Source organism: Mus pahari, chromosome 6 (genome assembly GCF_900095145.1).
Source record: "Mus pahari chromosome 6, PAHARI_EIJ_v1.1, whole genome shotgun sequence".
Classification (NCBI taxonomy): Eukaryota; Metazoa; Chordata; class Mammalia; order Rodentia; family Muridae; genus Mus; species Mus pahari.
The window spans coordinates 73,939,721-73,954,955 of NC_034595.1; the positions used below are offsets into that span (position 1 = coordinate 73,939,721).

At 45.1% G+C, this 15,235-nt stretch overlaps 2 protein-coding genes across 5 annotated transcripts in view; one reads left to right on the forward strand and one right to left on the reverse strand.

Moving 5' to 3' along the window:
• Ppt1 (palmitoyl-protein thioesterase 1) overlaps positions 1-8,291 on the forward strand; it is a 23,246-nt gene extending 14,955 nt beyond the window's left edge. Inside the window, exons 6-9 of the mRNA XM_021199531.1 lie at positions 2,645-2,735; positions 3,434-3,532; positions 4,927-4,998; positions 6,580-8,291. Of these exons, the coding sequence (XP_021055190.1) occupies positions 2,645-2,735; positions 3,434-3,532; positions 4,927-4,998; positions 6,580-6,702 (385 nt within the window). The 3' untranslated portion in view covers positions 6,703-8,291. The remainder of the gene's footprint in view (positions 1-2,644; positions 2,736-3,433; positions 3,533-4,926; positions 4,999-6,579) is intronic.
• Cap1 (cyclase associated actin cytoskeleton regulatory protein 1) overlaps positions 8,158-15,235 on the reverse strand; it is a 25,688-nt gene continuing 18,610 nt past the window's right edge. For all 4 annotated transcript variants that reach the window (XM_029539597.1, XM_021199529.2, XM_021199530.2 and 1 more), the window contains exons 7-13: positions 13,494-13,599; positions 12,882-13,059; positions 11,190-11,374; positions 10,886-11,009; positions 10,668-10,750; positions 10,223-10,366; positions 8,158-9,300 (exon numbers count right to left, since the gene is read on the reverse strand). In XM_029539597.1, coding sequence (XP_029395457.1) covers positions 9,217-9,300; positions 10,223-10,366; positions 10,668-10,750; positions 10,886-11,009; positions 11,190-11,374; positions 12,882-13,059; positions 13,494-13,599 — 904 coding nt within the window. In that variant the 3' untranslated portion in view covers positions 8,158-9,216. The remainder of the gene's footprint in view (positions 9,301-10,222; positions 10,367-10,667; positions 10,751-10,885; positions 11,010-11,189; positions 11,375-12,881; positions 13,060-13,493; positions 13,600-15,235) is intronic.

Below are 15,235 nucleotides of genomic sequence, written 5' to 3' on the forward strand. Positions count from 1 at the left end.
GGCTTAGGTGTAAGACGCTGGATGAGTTAGGCCTGTGAGCCAACAGCACAGCACTAACTCAGTCTCCCTGCGTTGTGTGTTCTGAATTCTCAACAGCCGGTAGCACAGACTAACTTTTAGGCCACCATTTTGGTTGGGTCATTTGCTTTTTCTTTTTAAATGGATATGAGCGGAGCCTCATCTGCACAGGTGGCCAGTAGGACACAAAATGGTGGGAAAGCATGGGAAGAGTAGAAAAGGGGAGTTTCTTTCTGCCATCATGCAGGTTATCTTTTGTATGGGAAAGGATAACCAGAAGGAAATCAAATCTAACCAAACTTAAAAGGGCATTTCTGGTGCCCGAGAAGTGGCTGAATGTTTAAATGCTTGCTGTGCAAGCATCCAGACCTGGGTTCAGATTGTCAGCACCCACATACAAAGCTGACCGCAGTGGCAAGCATCTGCAACCCCAGCCCCAGGAGGCAGAAACAAGGTGTTTCTGGGAAGTTGCTGTCTAGCCTCCTGTCACACTGTCTCAAGGAATGTGGTGCAGAGACAGAGGACACCTGGTGTCAGTCTCCATAAGAATCACAGGATCATCCACACATAGACCTATATGAACACAAGCATATACCCACACATACACACTAAAGTAAATAAATGGAATTCCCTAACGGTTTGGTTCCCAAAGCCTCAAAGAGCATGGAGGGGGTCACACCTGTAATGCCAGAAGAGCTCAGGAGGGCGGGGCAAGAGAATTGCTGCGAGTTTGAGGACCCCACTGGCTACAGATGGAGGACCAGGCCAGTCAGAGTTACATAGCAAGAGCTTTCATGACAAAACAAACCAAAAAAGTCCAGTGTTGTGGGTATATACCTGTAATCCTAACACTGGGGACACAGAGGCAGGAAGAGCATCTATTTGAGTATATCCTGGGCTACATAGTGAAACCCTGTCTCAAAACACCAAAGTGGGCAGACTTTCTTTGCTGCTGTGGTATAACTTAGATCAGTTAGCCTTTCCCAATCTACTCAGCAGTACAAGTGAGTAGTGAGAGCGTACACTGATTCTCCTTCTGTTTCACAAACCTCCTCCCCCTTCCTCCCCCTTCTCCTCTTCCTCCTCCCAGGCCCCTCACTTCTGCCCATCCTCAGGCCTCCGCTGGGCTGTACCACTTACATCAAGCTCCTTGCAGTGGAATGTACCTGTATCTTCTTGTCCCCTCCTCTTAGCTATCTCATTTGATGGCAAAAGCTTAGGTGATGATCGGCCTCATGCTCCTCCTTAGTCATCGGCCTCCTGAAATTCTAGACCACTGAAATTCTGGGTCACAACTTGACTGGGTCCAAAGACCTTCCTCACCATCACTTTGCATTATTGAGTGAGCCATGATCAATCACCCAGGTTCCTCACCATCACTTTGCATTATTGAGTGAGCCATGATTAATTACCCAGGAAAGTTGGGTGGTGTTTTTACCCCCCACTCCCTGCAGTCTTCTCACCACTCCAGCCGCCAGCACAGCTTGTCTCACACCCTGCAGACCCCTAGTATAGAGCATCTTACTGTCTTATCAAGGGCCTCGGGATCCTATAGGGGGAAAGTAGTGAACAGCAGTGCTGAAGCCACGGCAAGATCAGTACTGATGGTGGTACTTTATACGTGTTCCCAGTCTATCTGTGTTTGCAGAGCTGAGGATCAAACCCAGTCGTGTGCAGGTCAGACACATACTAGTATCTGGGAACTATACCTTTAACCCTGAATTTTATTTATTTATATACTAGATATTTTTCTTCTGTGTTTGGGTGTTTTATCAGCATGTATATAGGCACACCATGTGCAGGCCTGGTGCTCAGGAAGCCAGAAGGTGGCACTGGATCCCCAGGAACTGGAGTTATAGATAGTTGTGAGCCACCATGTGAGTAGGGAGAGATGAAACCCAGGTCCTCTGGAAGAGCATCCAGTACTCTTAACCACTGACCCATTTCTTGAGCTCCTAGCCCTGAATTTCTAAGTATCAGTGAAATTAAACATTTTAGGACTTCCAAATACTTTTTTTTTTCATGACAGGGTCTCATATTAGCCTAGACTGACTTCAGACTTACTCTGTAGCTGAAGATAACCTTGAACTTCTGAACCATATGCCTCTACCTCCCATGGGCTGCTACTACAGGTGGGCACCACCACATCTGCATCCAAACGCATTTATAAACAGATTGGAGAGGGTCATTCTGATAACTGATAGTCACTCTGAGATGGCTCAATCTCCATTCTAGCCTGAGGAAGAAGAGGAAAAGGGTAACAATGTAGAGGAAGAAACAAAAGGCGTCTGAGTCTTATGGGATAAAGAGGAAGCAAAGGAGAGTTGGGGGGGGGGGAGACTGTGAGAAGGGTCAGCCTAGACCACTGTATTAGAGAATTGATTCAAGTATTGAATCTCTTCCCCAAATCTTCGGCCTTTCTGTATCTGCCAAATGGCCTGTCGCTCTTTCAGCAAGATGTTTTGTTGACAGGTCTAAGAAGTATTCCCTATTAGAAGATTAGACCTGGGACTTCAGGCTTTGGTTTTTCATCCTTTTGGAGTCTCTTGGTTGCCTAGACACTGGAGTATGCTCCAGGCATACTGACTGAAAGCACCCAGTCACCTTCATTCCTTCTCTTCCTCAGGCTGGTGCAAGCACAATACTGGCATGACCCTCTCAAGGAGAATGTGTACCGAAACTTCAGCATCTTCTTGGCAGACATCAATCAAGAGAGGGTAAGAACCCAAATAGGCTCCCATGGCTAGATGTTCCTTTCTGGCCATCAGAAATCAGCAGTGGCCATTTACAAAAAACTACCCTGAGTAGAAGCCAGAAACCATGAGTTTTGTTTGTGTGTGGCAGTGCTCACGAGTTTCCATTCCTCAGGGTGGCTGGGCTGGAACTCATCTGGCTCTCCTCCTCCCTGAAGTCCCCCCACCCCTTCCTTTATGTTGACATATTACAGTAGGTGGCAAGCTGGGCAATGTGGAAATTTACAGCTGCTGTCCTCACAAACGACATTCTTCCAGGTGGGGCCCTTCAGAGCAGGTTTTCTCAGAAAAGACTTACTTGAGAGACTCAGGGAAGGTCATAGATAGACTGTGCCAGGCACGAGAATGGTTTGGAGCATTATGGTAAACTTAATGGTTCATTTTATATGATGGCCAACTTGAGGGTGTTTGTTGTTTTAAGCAAAAAAAAAAAAAAAAGTTGAAGCAGATACAAACAGAACAAAGGACAGAATCAAATGCCAGTGCCACCCAGAATTCTGGTTATTTAGTCATGTTTGAAGCCTGTGACCTAAATGAGTAAGGTATATAGAGAGAGAGTGGACAGAACCCAGCCCATGGCTGATGACATGCCAATCAGACACGTTTTAAGGAAAGGCTGAACTTGACAATAGCGACCCTGCGTGACTGTCCCCTTCTTCCAGTGTGTCAATGAGTCCTACAAGAAGAACCTGATGGCCCTCAAGAAGTTTGTGATGCTGAAATTCTATAACGATTCTGTTGTGGACCCTGTCGACTCTGAGGTGAGACATGTCCACAGAATGCCAAGACATTGCAGGAGGTCAATGATTCTGACCATAGCTGCTTTGTGGGCAAAACCTCTTCTCACAGCCAGCCTTCACCTGTGAACAAGGTGTCCCATAAATGAGATACCTAATCGGCTGCAATCCCTGAGTTGTACCCAGAAATTTATGAAAAAGTTCTGTGGTTACATTCTGTAGGGGAAGGGTTTATGGTTTTAATGAGTTTGTCTTTGTCAAAGAGATCTGTGGCCCAAAAAGGCTCAGAACCACTAGCCCCATCTATAAACCCCGAGCTTGACATCCAGGCCTGCCTTGATTCAGAATGACCAATCTTTCCAGCTTCGTCACCTATATTTTAGTACTTGAAATGTCCCAAGCCTCTCTCACACATGCCTTGCCTTTTGAGAGCTTTTCCCTGGCTTCTCCATCCGACTACTCCTGTTCTTTGTTCAGGCCACGTACATCATTCCTCTAGAACACCATCCGTACTCCCAGATTGTGGTTCCCTCCTTTTGGAAGGGTCCTCATAGTTTGGTCTGGCCTTGAACCCAAAGTGATCCTTCTCACTCTCTTGAGTGCCAGGATGACAGGTGTGAGAAACCACCAGCTGCTTCTGCGTTTGAAGTCACAAACTGCAGCTCTGTTCATACTGTCGGATCACAGAGGAAGAGGGGAAGGCAGCCTAGGGGCCAAATTTCACTATTATTTTGAGTGGCCTGTGAACTCAGAATTTCTACATATCTAAACAGAGAAAACATTTACAATATCTTATCTGTGAACACTGTATGAAAGCCAAATTTCCATGTCTACACAGCCTTTCATTAGAAAATCCCTACTCTTCTCTCTCACACTGTTACTCCTTTTGTGTCATGGTGGCAAGTAGCCACAACCATGTGATTCTGTATCTGGCCTCAACAGAAGTCTACTGAGCTAGTGCGATACAATGAATTGGTTCTGTGCCTACCAGACTGGGAGGCTTCATGGGAAAGGGGCTTGTGTCTTCACCCTTGAATGGGCTGATACACTCAAGGAAGTTAACACAAGTTCCAGGGAAATGGAAATTTTCAGGAGGATTAGCTCATCCCCCGGGCTTGACCTTTAAAATGAGATAACTCAAGATACATCTTTATGTTATGCATGATGACACATGCCTATAGCTCTAGCATTCAAGAGGCTCAGACATAGCCTGCGAGGTCAAAACCAACCTAGGCTACACAAGTGAGTCCCAGGCCACCCAAACCAAAGACCCCATTCCCATTCCTTCTTGTTAGCTGTCAGAGATATACTGCAATGTTCATTTTGCTGATAGTTTTAGGTACTAGCTGGCCTCAGGTGATTTTTGAAAGTGTCCTGGGTGCATGATCTGACCTGTTTTTCTTCCTTCTCTCCTTAAGTGGTTTGGATTTTACAGAAGTGGCCAAGCCAAGGAAACCATTCCCCTCCAGGAGAGCACTCTATACACAGAGGTAATGGAGGGACAGCTCTGCTTTGGGAGGTTGAAACTATTTCTCTCCACCCTGGTTCCATGGAGCTAGACCCCTGCCTTGTCTGTCCACAAGCACTAAGAGCTTACAAGCCCTCTAACTAAGGCTGTTTTCACACCAACTTCGTGGGTGCTCATTTCTAGATAGGGACTCGATCCTAAGACCTCTTGCTCATGGTTTTTAAACACACAAGAGAAACATCGACTCTGAGGTTTTACTTTTGAAGAAAAGATTTGGAACTGGCTTCCCTTGCAGAGTTAAGTTTACTGCAACTCCCAGAATCCCCTAAGTAAATGAAGACATGGGCGAGGTGTTAGGTCATGGCAGCCATGAGGTGTGGACTTTGGCAGTCTAAGGGTATGCCTCAGTGGTAGAAATGAGCTTAGCATACATGATGACTTTCGGGTTTGTGCCTCAGCACCAAGAGTAAACCTATCAATCTGGCATTGACAAGGGGAACTCCTCGGTCAGTCTTTCAACTGGGGCTGTTAGGCATCCTGCCTAGCAGCAGGTCCTTTATCTCAAACAGAAGTTGCAGTGTTTCACCACATCCAGTTATTGCTTGCCATAAACTGGAGATGGACACACAAATGCCCAAGTACATATCGAAACCACCTTTTATTACAGTTCCCCCTCCCCCAATTTTAGAGGTGCACTTTCCTCCGCTTTTTTTTTTTTTTTTTTTTTTTTCATGTGTGTGGTGTCCTAGTTTGGATGAAGTAGAAATAAAGGGAAGCTAGGTTTGAAAATTACAGCCAAGATCTTCCTTATCATGAAATTCAAACCCAGGGTAGACAAGAAGTGGCACTGTTCTAGTATGCTAGATCTTCTCTTCTCAGCAAGAGCCTGACACCTTGACTACTGGGGGATGACAATGTAAGATTCTAACATGTCCCAAGTTCATTATCCTAAGAGTCAGATATGTTGGATATTAAACATTATTTTCAACAGACTTTGGCTCAGCTCTCCTTCACTATGATGTTGTGTGCCAGTTTTGCTTGCCCCACTGCTTTTCAGGAAGCTGACTACAGGCACTGGGGTACAGCTCAGGAGCAGGTCCTGGGTTGATATCTAGCATCTTGCTGGGGTTGGGGGGGGGGGGCAGAACATAAGTAGAACAGTCTCAACAGTATTATTCTTTTTTTAAAAGATAGCATGTAGCCCTGAATGTCCTGGCTAGCCTTGAACCCATAGAGATCCACCAGCCTCTGCCTATGGTGGAATTAAAGGGGCCTGACACCATGTTGGCCTTGCACATGTATTTCTATTGCTTAGAAGCAAACTGAAGGAACCAGTTTAAAACATGCTTATAATCCTGGCACTCAAGAGTCTAAGGCAGGATTGCTACAAGTTCGAGGCCAGCTAGGGCTATAAAGCAAGACCCTGTCTCAAAAAGCAAACAAAACAAAGATCTGAAAGGAGGTGTCATTTTTTTAACCATGTACCTCTAGTTTAGTACTGAAGGGAAAGTGTGTATCTTGAGAGTAATTGTTAATATTCTACTGGGTTAGTCTAAAACCTTCAGTAAGCCTCTTGTATTCATTATGGCCTTTCTCGCTACAGGACCGCCTGGGGCTAAAGAAAATGGACAAAGAAGGAAAGCTAGTGTTTCTGGCTAAGGAAGGGGACCATCTTCAAATATCTAAAGAGTGGTTTACTGCCCACATCATACCCTTTCTCAAGTGAAGCCCTGGCGCTTTACAGCAGAGTTCATGAAACCACAGCTCTCCCAAGTCATGTCCATAGTTCATGCTCAGCCCTGAACTCTCATCTAGCCTGCAACCAGTCCTCCTCTCATCATCTAACATACCGAACTTGGAAAGATCTAAGATCTCAATCTTATCCTTTGCCGCCTGCTATCACCATATGGTGTTGAATTCAAGTTTAATTAGCTAATAACCATGGAGATTGTTTTACAACTTTGTGATATGGTCAAGCTCCCGTTTAAGAAAGGGGAGTCTGTTGTTGCAGATCAATAATTGTGCCTAAAAGAGACAGAAGTGAAAAAGAGAAAGATGAGCTCTGAGGGCAAAAACCCATACAAATTTGGAGCAAATAAAAGCCCGGGTCTGAGATGTTCACACAAGCAATTTCTCAACACTGCTCTGTGGACTGTGCATGATATTTCACCATCAATACTTAAGGCTGTTTTCCTATCTAAGTGTTGCCCTCTAGAGGTACCTAGCAGTCACTCCACAAACCTACCATCACGCCCCCTTCAGAGCTCACCTTGTATCCTTAATCCTCAGTAACAGAATTAGTCACAAAGGGGGAACCACCAGCAGGGTTGCTTAGGAAAGGAAATGTATTTTCTCTTTTCTTCTCTTTTGAGACAGGGTTTCACTCACTTTGTAACCCTAGCTGGCCTGCAATTCACTACGTAGAGCAGACTGGTCTTGAACTCAGTCACAGAGGTCACCTGCCCCCTCTGCCTTTCAAGTACAGGGATTAAAGACATGAACCACCACAGCCTACAGCAATGTGTCTTATATACGATGAGATAGGAAGAAGAGAAGTGAAAACCAGGTGTCTGTTCTTGCCACTGCACCCTTAGCTAACTGCCCTTAATAAGTAGCATAAATGTCACTTACACCATTGCAAAGAACGGGAGGAATAGTTTGAAAAGGTGGGGCTTTGACATTCCTACTCTACATCCTATTTACCAGCATACATCAAACTGCTCCTGATTTGATTCCTCAAGAAAATGATTGAGGAATATTGTAGACTTCTTTTCCCTCTGAAAAATCAACTCATATTAAACTGATGATAACTTTGATTGTTAAAGAAAAAACACCACTGATCCACCGTTTCCTGCATTTGAGCATTGACTCCCTAGCCCCCATGCTGAAAAAATCTCAGCATGTTCTAGACGGTTCCTCTAGAGCATGGGTTTGGAGAAATGACTGTTTTTATGAAAGCTCCGTTAGCACCGCAGAACCCACCCACTGCCTGGTTTTCCTTCACCTTTCTCAAACCTATTCAAATAAAAGGATGAGGGTTACGGGCAGGAAGTGGGAGGATCTAAAAAATACTTTTGAGATTGTCTTAAAAAATAAATAAATAAAGAGTAGTTTCTTATCCTTGGTGTCATTTTCATTATTTTCACATCTCAGTACAGAAAACATCAGGTGAATAACTAGACAAGTTTGGTATTAACTTTATTCTATTTTCTGTATAATTTTAAGTACATAAAGGTTTATTTCCACAGGCCTCAGGTAATGGGCAGAAGTCACAGGACAATCTCTCTTCCTCTTTTCCCACCAAAAAAAAAAAAAGGAAAGGAAAGGTTGCATATTTTGGTCAGTGTGTCCTAGAGGGAGCACTGGGATTTTGCAATGCTGTGCAAGATTCTGATATAAGTCGAGACCTAAACAGCCGCTGTGGAGGTCATAGTCCTAGTCAGGTTCCTGCGCCAAGGCCCGGCCCTAAGCTGCCGAATGACAAGCAGGAGGGTGAGTGGAGGTGATGACAGTCATCTGGCAGGGGAGGAACGCCAGCCTTCTTGGAATGCTGTGGTGGTTTTCTTGTAAAGTTGTTCCCAATGGGAATCAAGGCAGTCATGGGGGGGGGGGGCGGTTAAGACTTTCTTCCTCAGAAAAGGGCAGTGCTACTGTACTGCAGCTGCAAGGGGAACGCCTGCTAGGTTATGGTTGGTGCTGACCCAGGATGGAATGCAGATGAAGGATGCTTTTAGGAAACAAGTCTGCTTGGAATGCTGGGTGGCAATCCTTAGCTTTTGGTCGAGTTCAAGCCTGGCCTCACTTGTCAACAATGAAAACTAGGTTGGTTAGAACCTAATAGACTCCCTGGCTCCTGCCCCCATGCTCACTGTTAGGAGAATAGTGTGCATTCTGATGTTTGGTTCCAGGATGTTTTGAACCCTCAGGGACTGTTTGTTGGTAGAATGACCCCCAAAGCTGAAAACTTCGGTGCCCCAGTCTGGGCCTGAAGCTCTGTAAGCTCAGCCTGTGGTGCAGCTGCGCTGATGCGGAGAAGCTGCACCTTCCGGTGAAAATCCACTGACCTGCTGTCCCGCCCGTCTCAGCCTGAGGTATATTTCAGTGAAGGCAGGTAGCTGGGCCTCTCAGAGTAGAGAAGCAGTTTAAGAGCAGAAAGGTAGAGGAAATCTAGAAAAGAACCGTCTCCATACAGATGTATCCCATGGTGTGAAGGGAAAGGGCACAGGACCCATGTATTTGCTTATCCAGCAATTTCTGTCACTGTGGTGACCAACTTCTGTCCGTTCCACAGGGTCTTGAACTGCTCGGGGACTGGGAACTCATTCTGCAAAAAGGAAGTAACAGGTTGATGGGGCTGGAGAGATGACTCAGTAGTTAAGAGCACTGACTGCTCTTCCAGAGGTCCTGAGTTCAATTCCCCGCAATCACATGGTAGCTCACAACCATCTGTAATGGGATCTGATGCCCTCTACCAGAGAGTGAAGGTGTACTCACATATATAATATAAATAAATCTTTAGAAAAAAAATGAAAAAAAGAATACTTGCTCTTAACTTGTGCTAACCATGTAATGGCTCAGAACCATTTATAATCCTAGTCCCAGTGACCAGGCACACACAGAGTAAGACAAGCTTAACCTCCCCAGCCGTGCTGCTTGCACTGTTCACTGTTGAATGATCTGTGGTCCTGGACAGACTTAGCTATTGACAACAGCCTGATTGGGGGGAGGGGGAAGCGGCACATCACTCTTACTCTTACTGAACTATGAAAGGCAGGAATGACCCTCCCTCCGTCTGGAGCCCCCTTCATAGGACTACCTGGCTTCTGTGTGTATTGCTGGGATTTACCTACAAAATGCCAATATCCACCAAATAGTTTTCTCTAATTCAATAAGTATTCGGTCCTGTTTCAGTTGTCTGAGACAGAGTGGAGATTCTGAGTTTGAGGCCTACCCGGGTTATGTGGTAAGACCCTACAGGGAATACAGGTGTATATCAACAGTCCCAGCTTATTCTGTTTTTAATGTCATATTCTTCAGGGATATAGCTTAGTGGGAAGAACGCTTGCCTAGCATGCACAAAGTCCTGTGTTCAATCTCCAAGAGCAAAGAAACAGACCTGGGCTACATGGCTATATCTCAGCACTTAGGAGGCAGAGGCAGGAGAATCACCAATGAACTCCAGGCCAGCCTGGAATACAAGAGACACTGTGGAAGGAAGGATAGGAAAGGAAAGGAAGAAAACTTACAAAATCACCGCCTTCTGTAGGAATGAGGACATTCATCTCAGAAGATTTGGCACTGACTATCTCACAGTCCAGGGAGTTCTTGCTCAGGTAAGCATGGCAGCCATCTGTTTTGTTAATGGAAATGGTTGGCACTTTTCCCATCACCTGCAGAAAAAAAAAAGACAACTGAGTTCAAGCACGTATGAGCTGCCAAGTATTCGCTGTTTTAAGTTGACTACACGACTTCACAAAAGCCCCCAGTGCACACCAATATTACAAACTGGGGATGGGCTGGGCCAGGTCCTGGAAAGAGCTCCCTTAAAGAGCCAACTTCTGCCACATCCAAAGTAGCTCAGCTTACAGCCTTTGGAGAATCAGATTCCTGCCCAAGGAGCATCTGCGAGTCTGCTGTGTCTCTCAATTAATTCTTCAGGGACCAAAAGGAGAAGCCAAGACATCAAGTTACCTGAACTTTGACATCCCTACTATTGATTATCTCCACAATGCCCACCACGTCATCAAACACCAGGCCAAGCTTCTTACAGTTATCTAGAAGAAAGGAAGCAGGTCAGCAGCAGAACTGCCAAGGGTAAGTGGTATAGGAATTTACAAAGACATGGAAAGAGGCTCTAACCCTCTCGGGCTGCAGGTCAGAACCTGCCTAGGGCAGCAAGGGGAACTCACCTACTGTAATGGAGTTAATTTTGCCCTTGATTTGCAATGTTGTGTTGACACACTTGTAGATGTAAGCCACCTGTTTCAGCTCAGTGTCATCAATCACCAGGTTGGAAACATTCTCCTGGTTTTCCTGATGAAGACACACCCCAGGATTCTTACCACAAAGGTCACATCATCCCAAACCTCTGTTCTCCCACCAAAAACCAGACCCCAGACCCCAGCTCCCCACCCCCACCCCCCCTCTTCAGCTAAGCTCTGCTGAAAGCCTTCTTCGTAATCCCTTCCCGGAGTCCAGGCCGCTTTAACTCACCACTCTCCATTTCTTGCCCTCCAGTTCCAGCAGAGCTGGTTCCTTCTTTGTGGCTGGTTTGGGGGAGGGGCTAGTCTGGGGTTTAGGTGCAGAGAATGGTTTGGGGCCACTCCGAACTGGACCACTCTGAGCTTTCAGGGCAGGGTTCTTGTGAGTCTTCATGTCATCAGAAACATGTTTCAGGGCTATAAGAACACACCACAGCTACCTCGTTCCTGCTCTTCATACCAGAGCTTCGGGCTAAGGCAATAAACAAGGTCTGCTACTACTAGTCCTTAGCAGAAACTTCAAAGCAAGAACTCAAGCTCTTGAGAGACCATCTTGCAAAACAGCTTTGGAGAGAGAACTGCTTTTACGGTTTCACTTGTCCTCTTAAGTTAGATAGTTTTATTTTAAAAAAAAAAAAAATGAGTGTGTTGAAGGTGAGGAAGGAGCAAGGATGTATAAATGCACAAAAATAGATATAGAAAGGATGTAATATATACACATAGGATGTATGTAATAACAGAAAGGGGAAAGTACATCACAGTGAAAACTCAGTGAATAGCCCTCCTAACCACGTGTTGGTACTTGCCGTTTCCTACCTTTCGCTTAGCATGTATTAATTACACACACCACTGTGCTCCGCTGTCATTCTTCATACATGGATAGAATGTGTTTGTTCATCTTTGCCCCATTACCTCCTCTTGATCTCCATCCTCTCCTGCTGGCGCCTCCCCCTCCCCACAAGTCCCCCGCTACCTCATGTCTCTGAGACAGTGAGTCTCATCAGACATGCTTACGGGGCATGGGGAAGAGGTTATTTGCTGGGTCTCTTCTGCCACCCAGGCTCTACTCAGACAGCTAACGGCCATTTCCCTTAATGCTGATATTTCCCTAAGGACACCACTACTGGCTACTATAAATAACAGTGTACATTCTTAGTCAATAAGTCAAGTAAGAATTCCACTAGTGAGGTATAGAAGCACCTACTTTTTCTGTAATGGTAGGTCCCTATTTGGCAAACTTCCCATGTGACAAGTATACATCCTGAGAAGTTAGCATCCCAACACAATGACTTCAGAGACCATGTGGAACCGTGCCACGGGCTTCAGGAAAACTGCAGCACTGTGAGCTAAGAAGGCACCCTGTACATGCTACTTAATGACTTCACTGTCAGTACCCATGTTCAACATCTACTTCTTAAAATTATGTACTTAGTTATGAATTTATGTAGGACAGAGAGAGTAGTCAGGGGACAACTCGCAGGAGTTGGATCTCTCCTTCCACCAACTTGGTTTCGGGGTCAAACTCAAATCATCAATCAGGCTTGGTGGTCTGCACCTTTACCCACTGAGCCAGCTGCCCTTTACTGAAAGTTATTATTGTAGATAGGAGGAATTCATGCTAGTGTGCATGTGTCTGTCCTGTGAGAGACAGACAAAGCAGTAGAGTCAGTTTTTCTTCAATTTTTGTGGCTTCTAGGTCCTGAATTCAGAGACTACCAGGCTTGGCCTACGAACATCTTTTTACCTACTGAGCCATCTCACTGGCCTGTCAGTCACCAAACTTAATTCAAGTTTGATGTCCCTTTAGACACCCCCAAATGGATGTTCCCACATGAAAGCCAGGGTTCTGGTTTAGACTAGTGCCTAGTTGGTGAAACCTAGTGGAATCATTTGCTTTAACAACTGCCCATACCAAAATACTCACCATGTGTGATGCTTTCCCCCTGATTAATCTGTGCAAACAGTGCTGAGCGTGAAGCAGAGTCGTCAGAGCCAGAACTGGTAGGGGCTGGGGGAGGAGGTGGGCCCGGTGGGGGAGGAGGCGGGCCTGATCCCACGGAGGGTCCAGATGGCAATCCACTCAGTTCTTTTGCCACAGGCCCCTGAACAGAAATGCAAGAATATAGTCATACACTCCTTATCCTCTGTATTGTTCTTAATTTGCTGTGGGCTGCGTATTTATTATAGCATTTAACTTGTTAATTTATAATAGGGATCTGTCTTTGTTTTTTTTTTTAAATTGACTTTAAGTTACTCTTCTATTTTAATGTGTAAAAGTATTTTGCCTACATGCATGCCTGTGTCCCACAGGTGCACCTGGTAATTAAGAACGACAGAAGAGGGTGTTGGAGTTATAGACAATTATGAGCTACCCTGTGGGCACAGGAATGAACCAGGTCAGCCAGAGCTCTTAAATGCTGGACCATCTATCTCCACAGCATTCCTTTTCTGGCCTCGGTGATTTAAGTCTAAAAAGCCGGTGGATCCTATCCTGGAGAGAGGAAGAGGAAGAGGAAGAGAAGGAAAACACACTAACCGTCTTGCTCCAGGCCAGGCCAGTGGTATGAAATTCCTTGATGTAGGCCTGCAGCTCCGTCCATATACTCAAGTAAGCTCTGACCCAGTCCACATGCTTCTTATCCCTGAAAAATTAAAAAAGAATTTGAGTATGGTAGTAACTACAGAACCCATCCTGCCCATTGGCTCACATCCTCCTGCTGTGGCATTTCTTAGGCTCTGCTCAGTGGCAGCTTCCCTAGCATCAAAAATATTTTTTTAATTAGTTTATTTTATGTGTATGGGTGTTTTGCCTACAAGTATATCTATATGCCACGTGTTTATCTGATGTCCAAGGAAGCCAGGATAGGGTGTTGTATCCCCGAACAGGAGTTATAGATGCTTGTGACTATTGGGAATCAAAGCAGAATCCTCCATAGGAGCAATGAGGCTCAGTGATGCTTAGCCATCTCTCTCTCATTAGTAATGTTGTTTTTAAAAAAAAAAGCAAGCTGGCCATGGTGGTGCACACCTTGATTCCAGTGCTTAGAGGAAGTGGATCTCTGAGTTTGAGACCAAACCAGCCTGATCTACAGAGTTCCAGGACAGCCAGAGCTATGTAGAGACCCTGTCTCAAAACAAATAAACAAGCACAAAGAAAGACCTTACCCTCTTACCCTAATTAGACCAAACTCCAGCAGAGCAGGGACATTGGGTTACATGTTTATCTTTGACAGCAGTGTTTATCAATGTTTTTGTTAGGACCAATGTTTTGTTTTTCCAAAATACACCATAAGCAGAACCTAATAGCAAAATTGTTAAAACCATATTTGTGTAGGAAGCCACAGTAAAACCAAGATTAGTGAAGCATTGCCATTGACTGAGGAACTCCATGAGCCCAGTGCCTTGTGCCAAAATATGCTCCCAACTAAAGGTGTTTCTTTACAAGAAAACCATCCGCTGTGCAATAGTGGTGCATACCTTATCCCAGCACTCAGGAGACAGAGGCAAGCAGACTGAAAGCCAGCCTGTCTACAGATCAAGTTCCAGGACAGCCAGGGCTATACAGAGAAACCCTGCCTCAAAAAACAAATATAAGCAAACAAAACCAAAGAGAGAGAGAGAGAGAGAGAGAGAGAGAGAGAGAGAGAGAGAGAGAGAGAGAGAAGGGGGTAACAATCAGCATTTGTTGTCATCGAAGTTACACTGCATTGTGTGCAGAATAATCCTTCTCTTTCTAAATGTTAGCTGGAAGGTTCTGTGATTACTTAGCACCAAGACCTAGTTTCTTCAGCTATAAAATGATGGGTAAATTCCAAACAGGGTATGTGTAATTCCAGGCATCTAGAAGGATTTTTAAAAGTGTGTGGTGTTGTGGGACATATTATACACAAATGGGGGCTTATTTCTTACACAGCTTTCACAAATGTCTGCTGACTAATGATGTCTGGAGAGTTACAGAGCTAAGTAACTGTAGTCACTCCAATTCAAAATTAGCAATAGAGAAGTCATTTAAGACTAGCATGATTATGTGGCTAGAACACAAAGACTCCCTTTCTTCATACCAGTACTGGCTAGGCAGCCTGTCAGTTGACCTGAACACATGAATATACAAGGTAAATCCAACTGAACAAAATCTGATACAAACAAGCAACTTAAAAATCTGGAGAGATGGGCTGGAGAGATGGCTCAGCAGTTAAAGAGCACTCACTGCTCTTCCAGAGGTCCTGAGTTCAATTCCCAGCAACCACATGGTGGCTCACAACCATCTGTAATGAGATC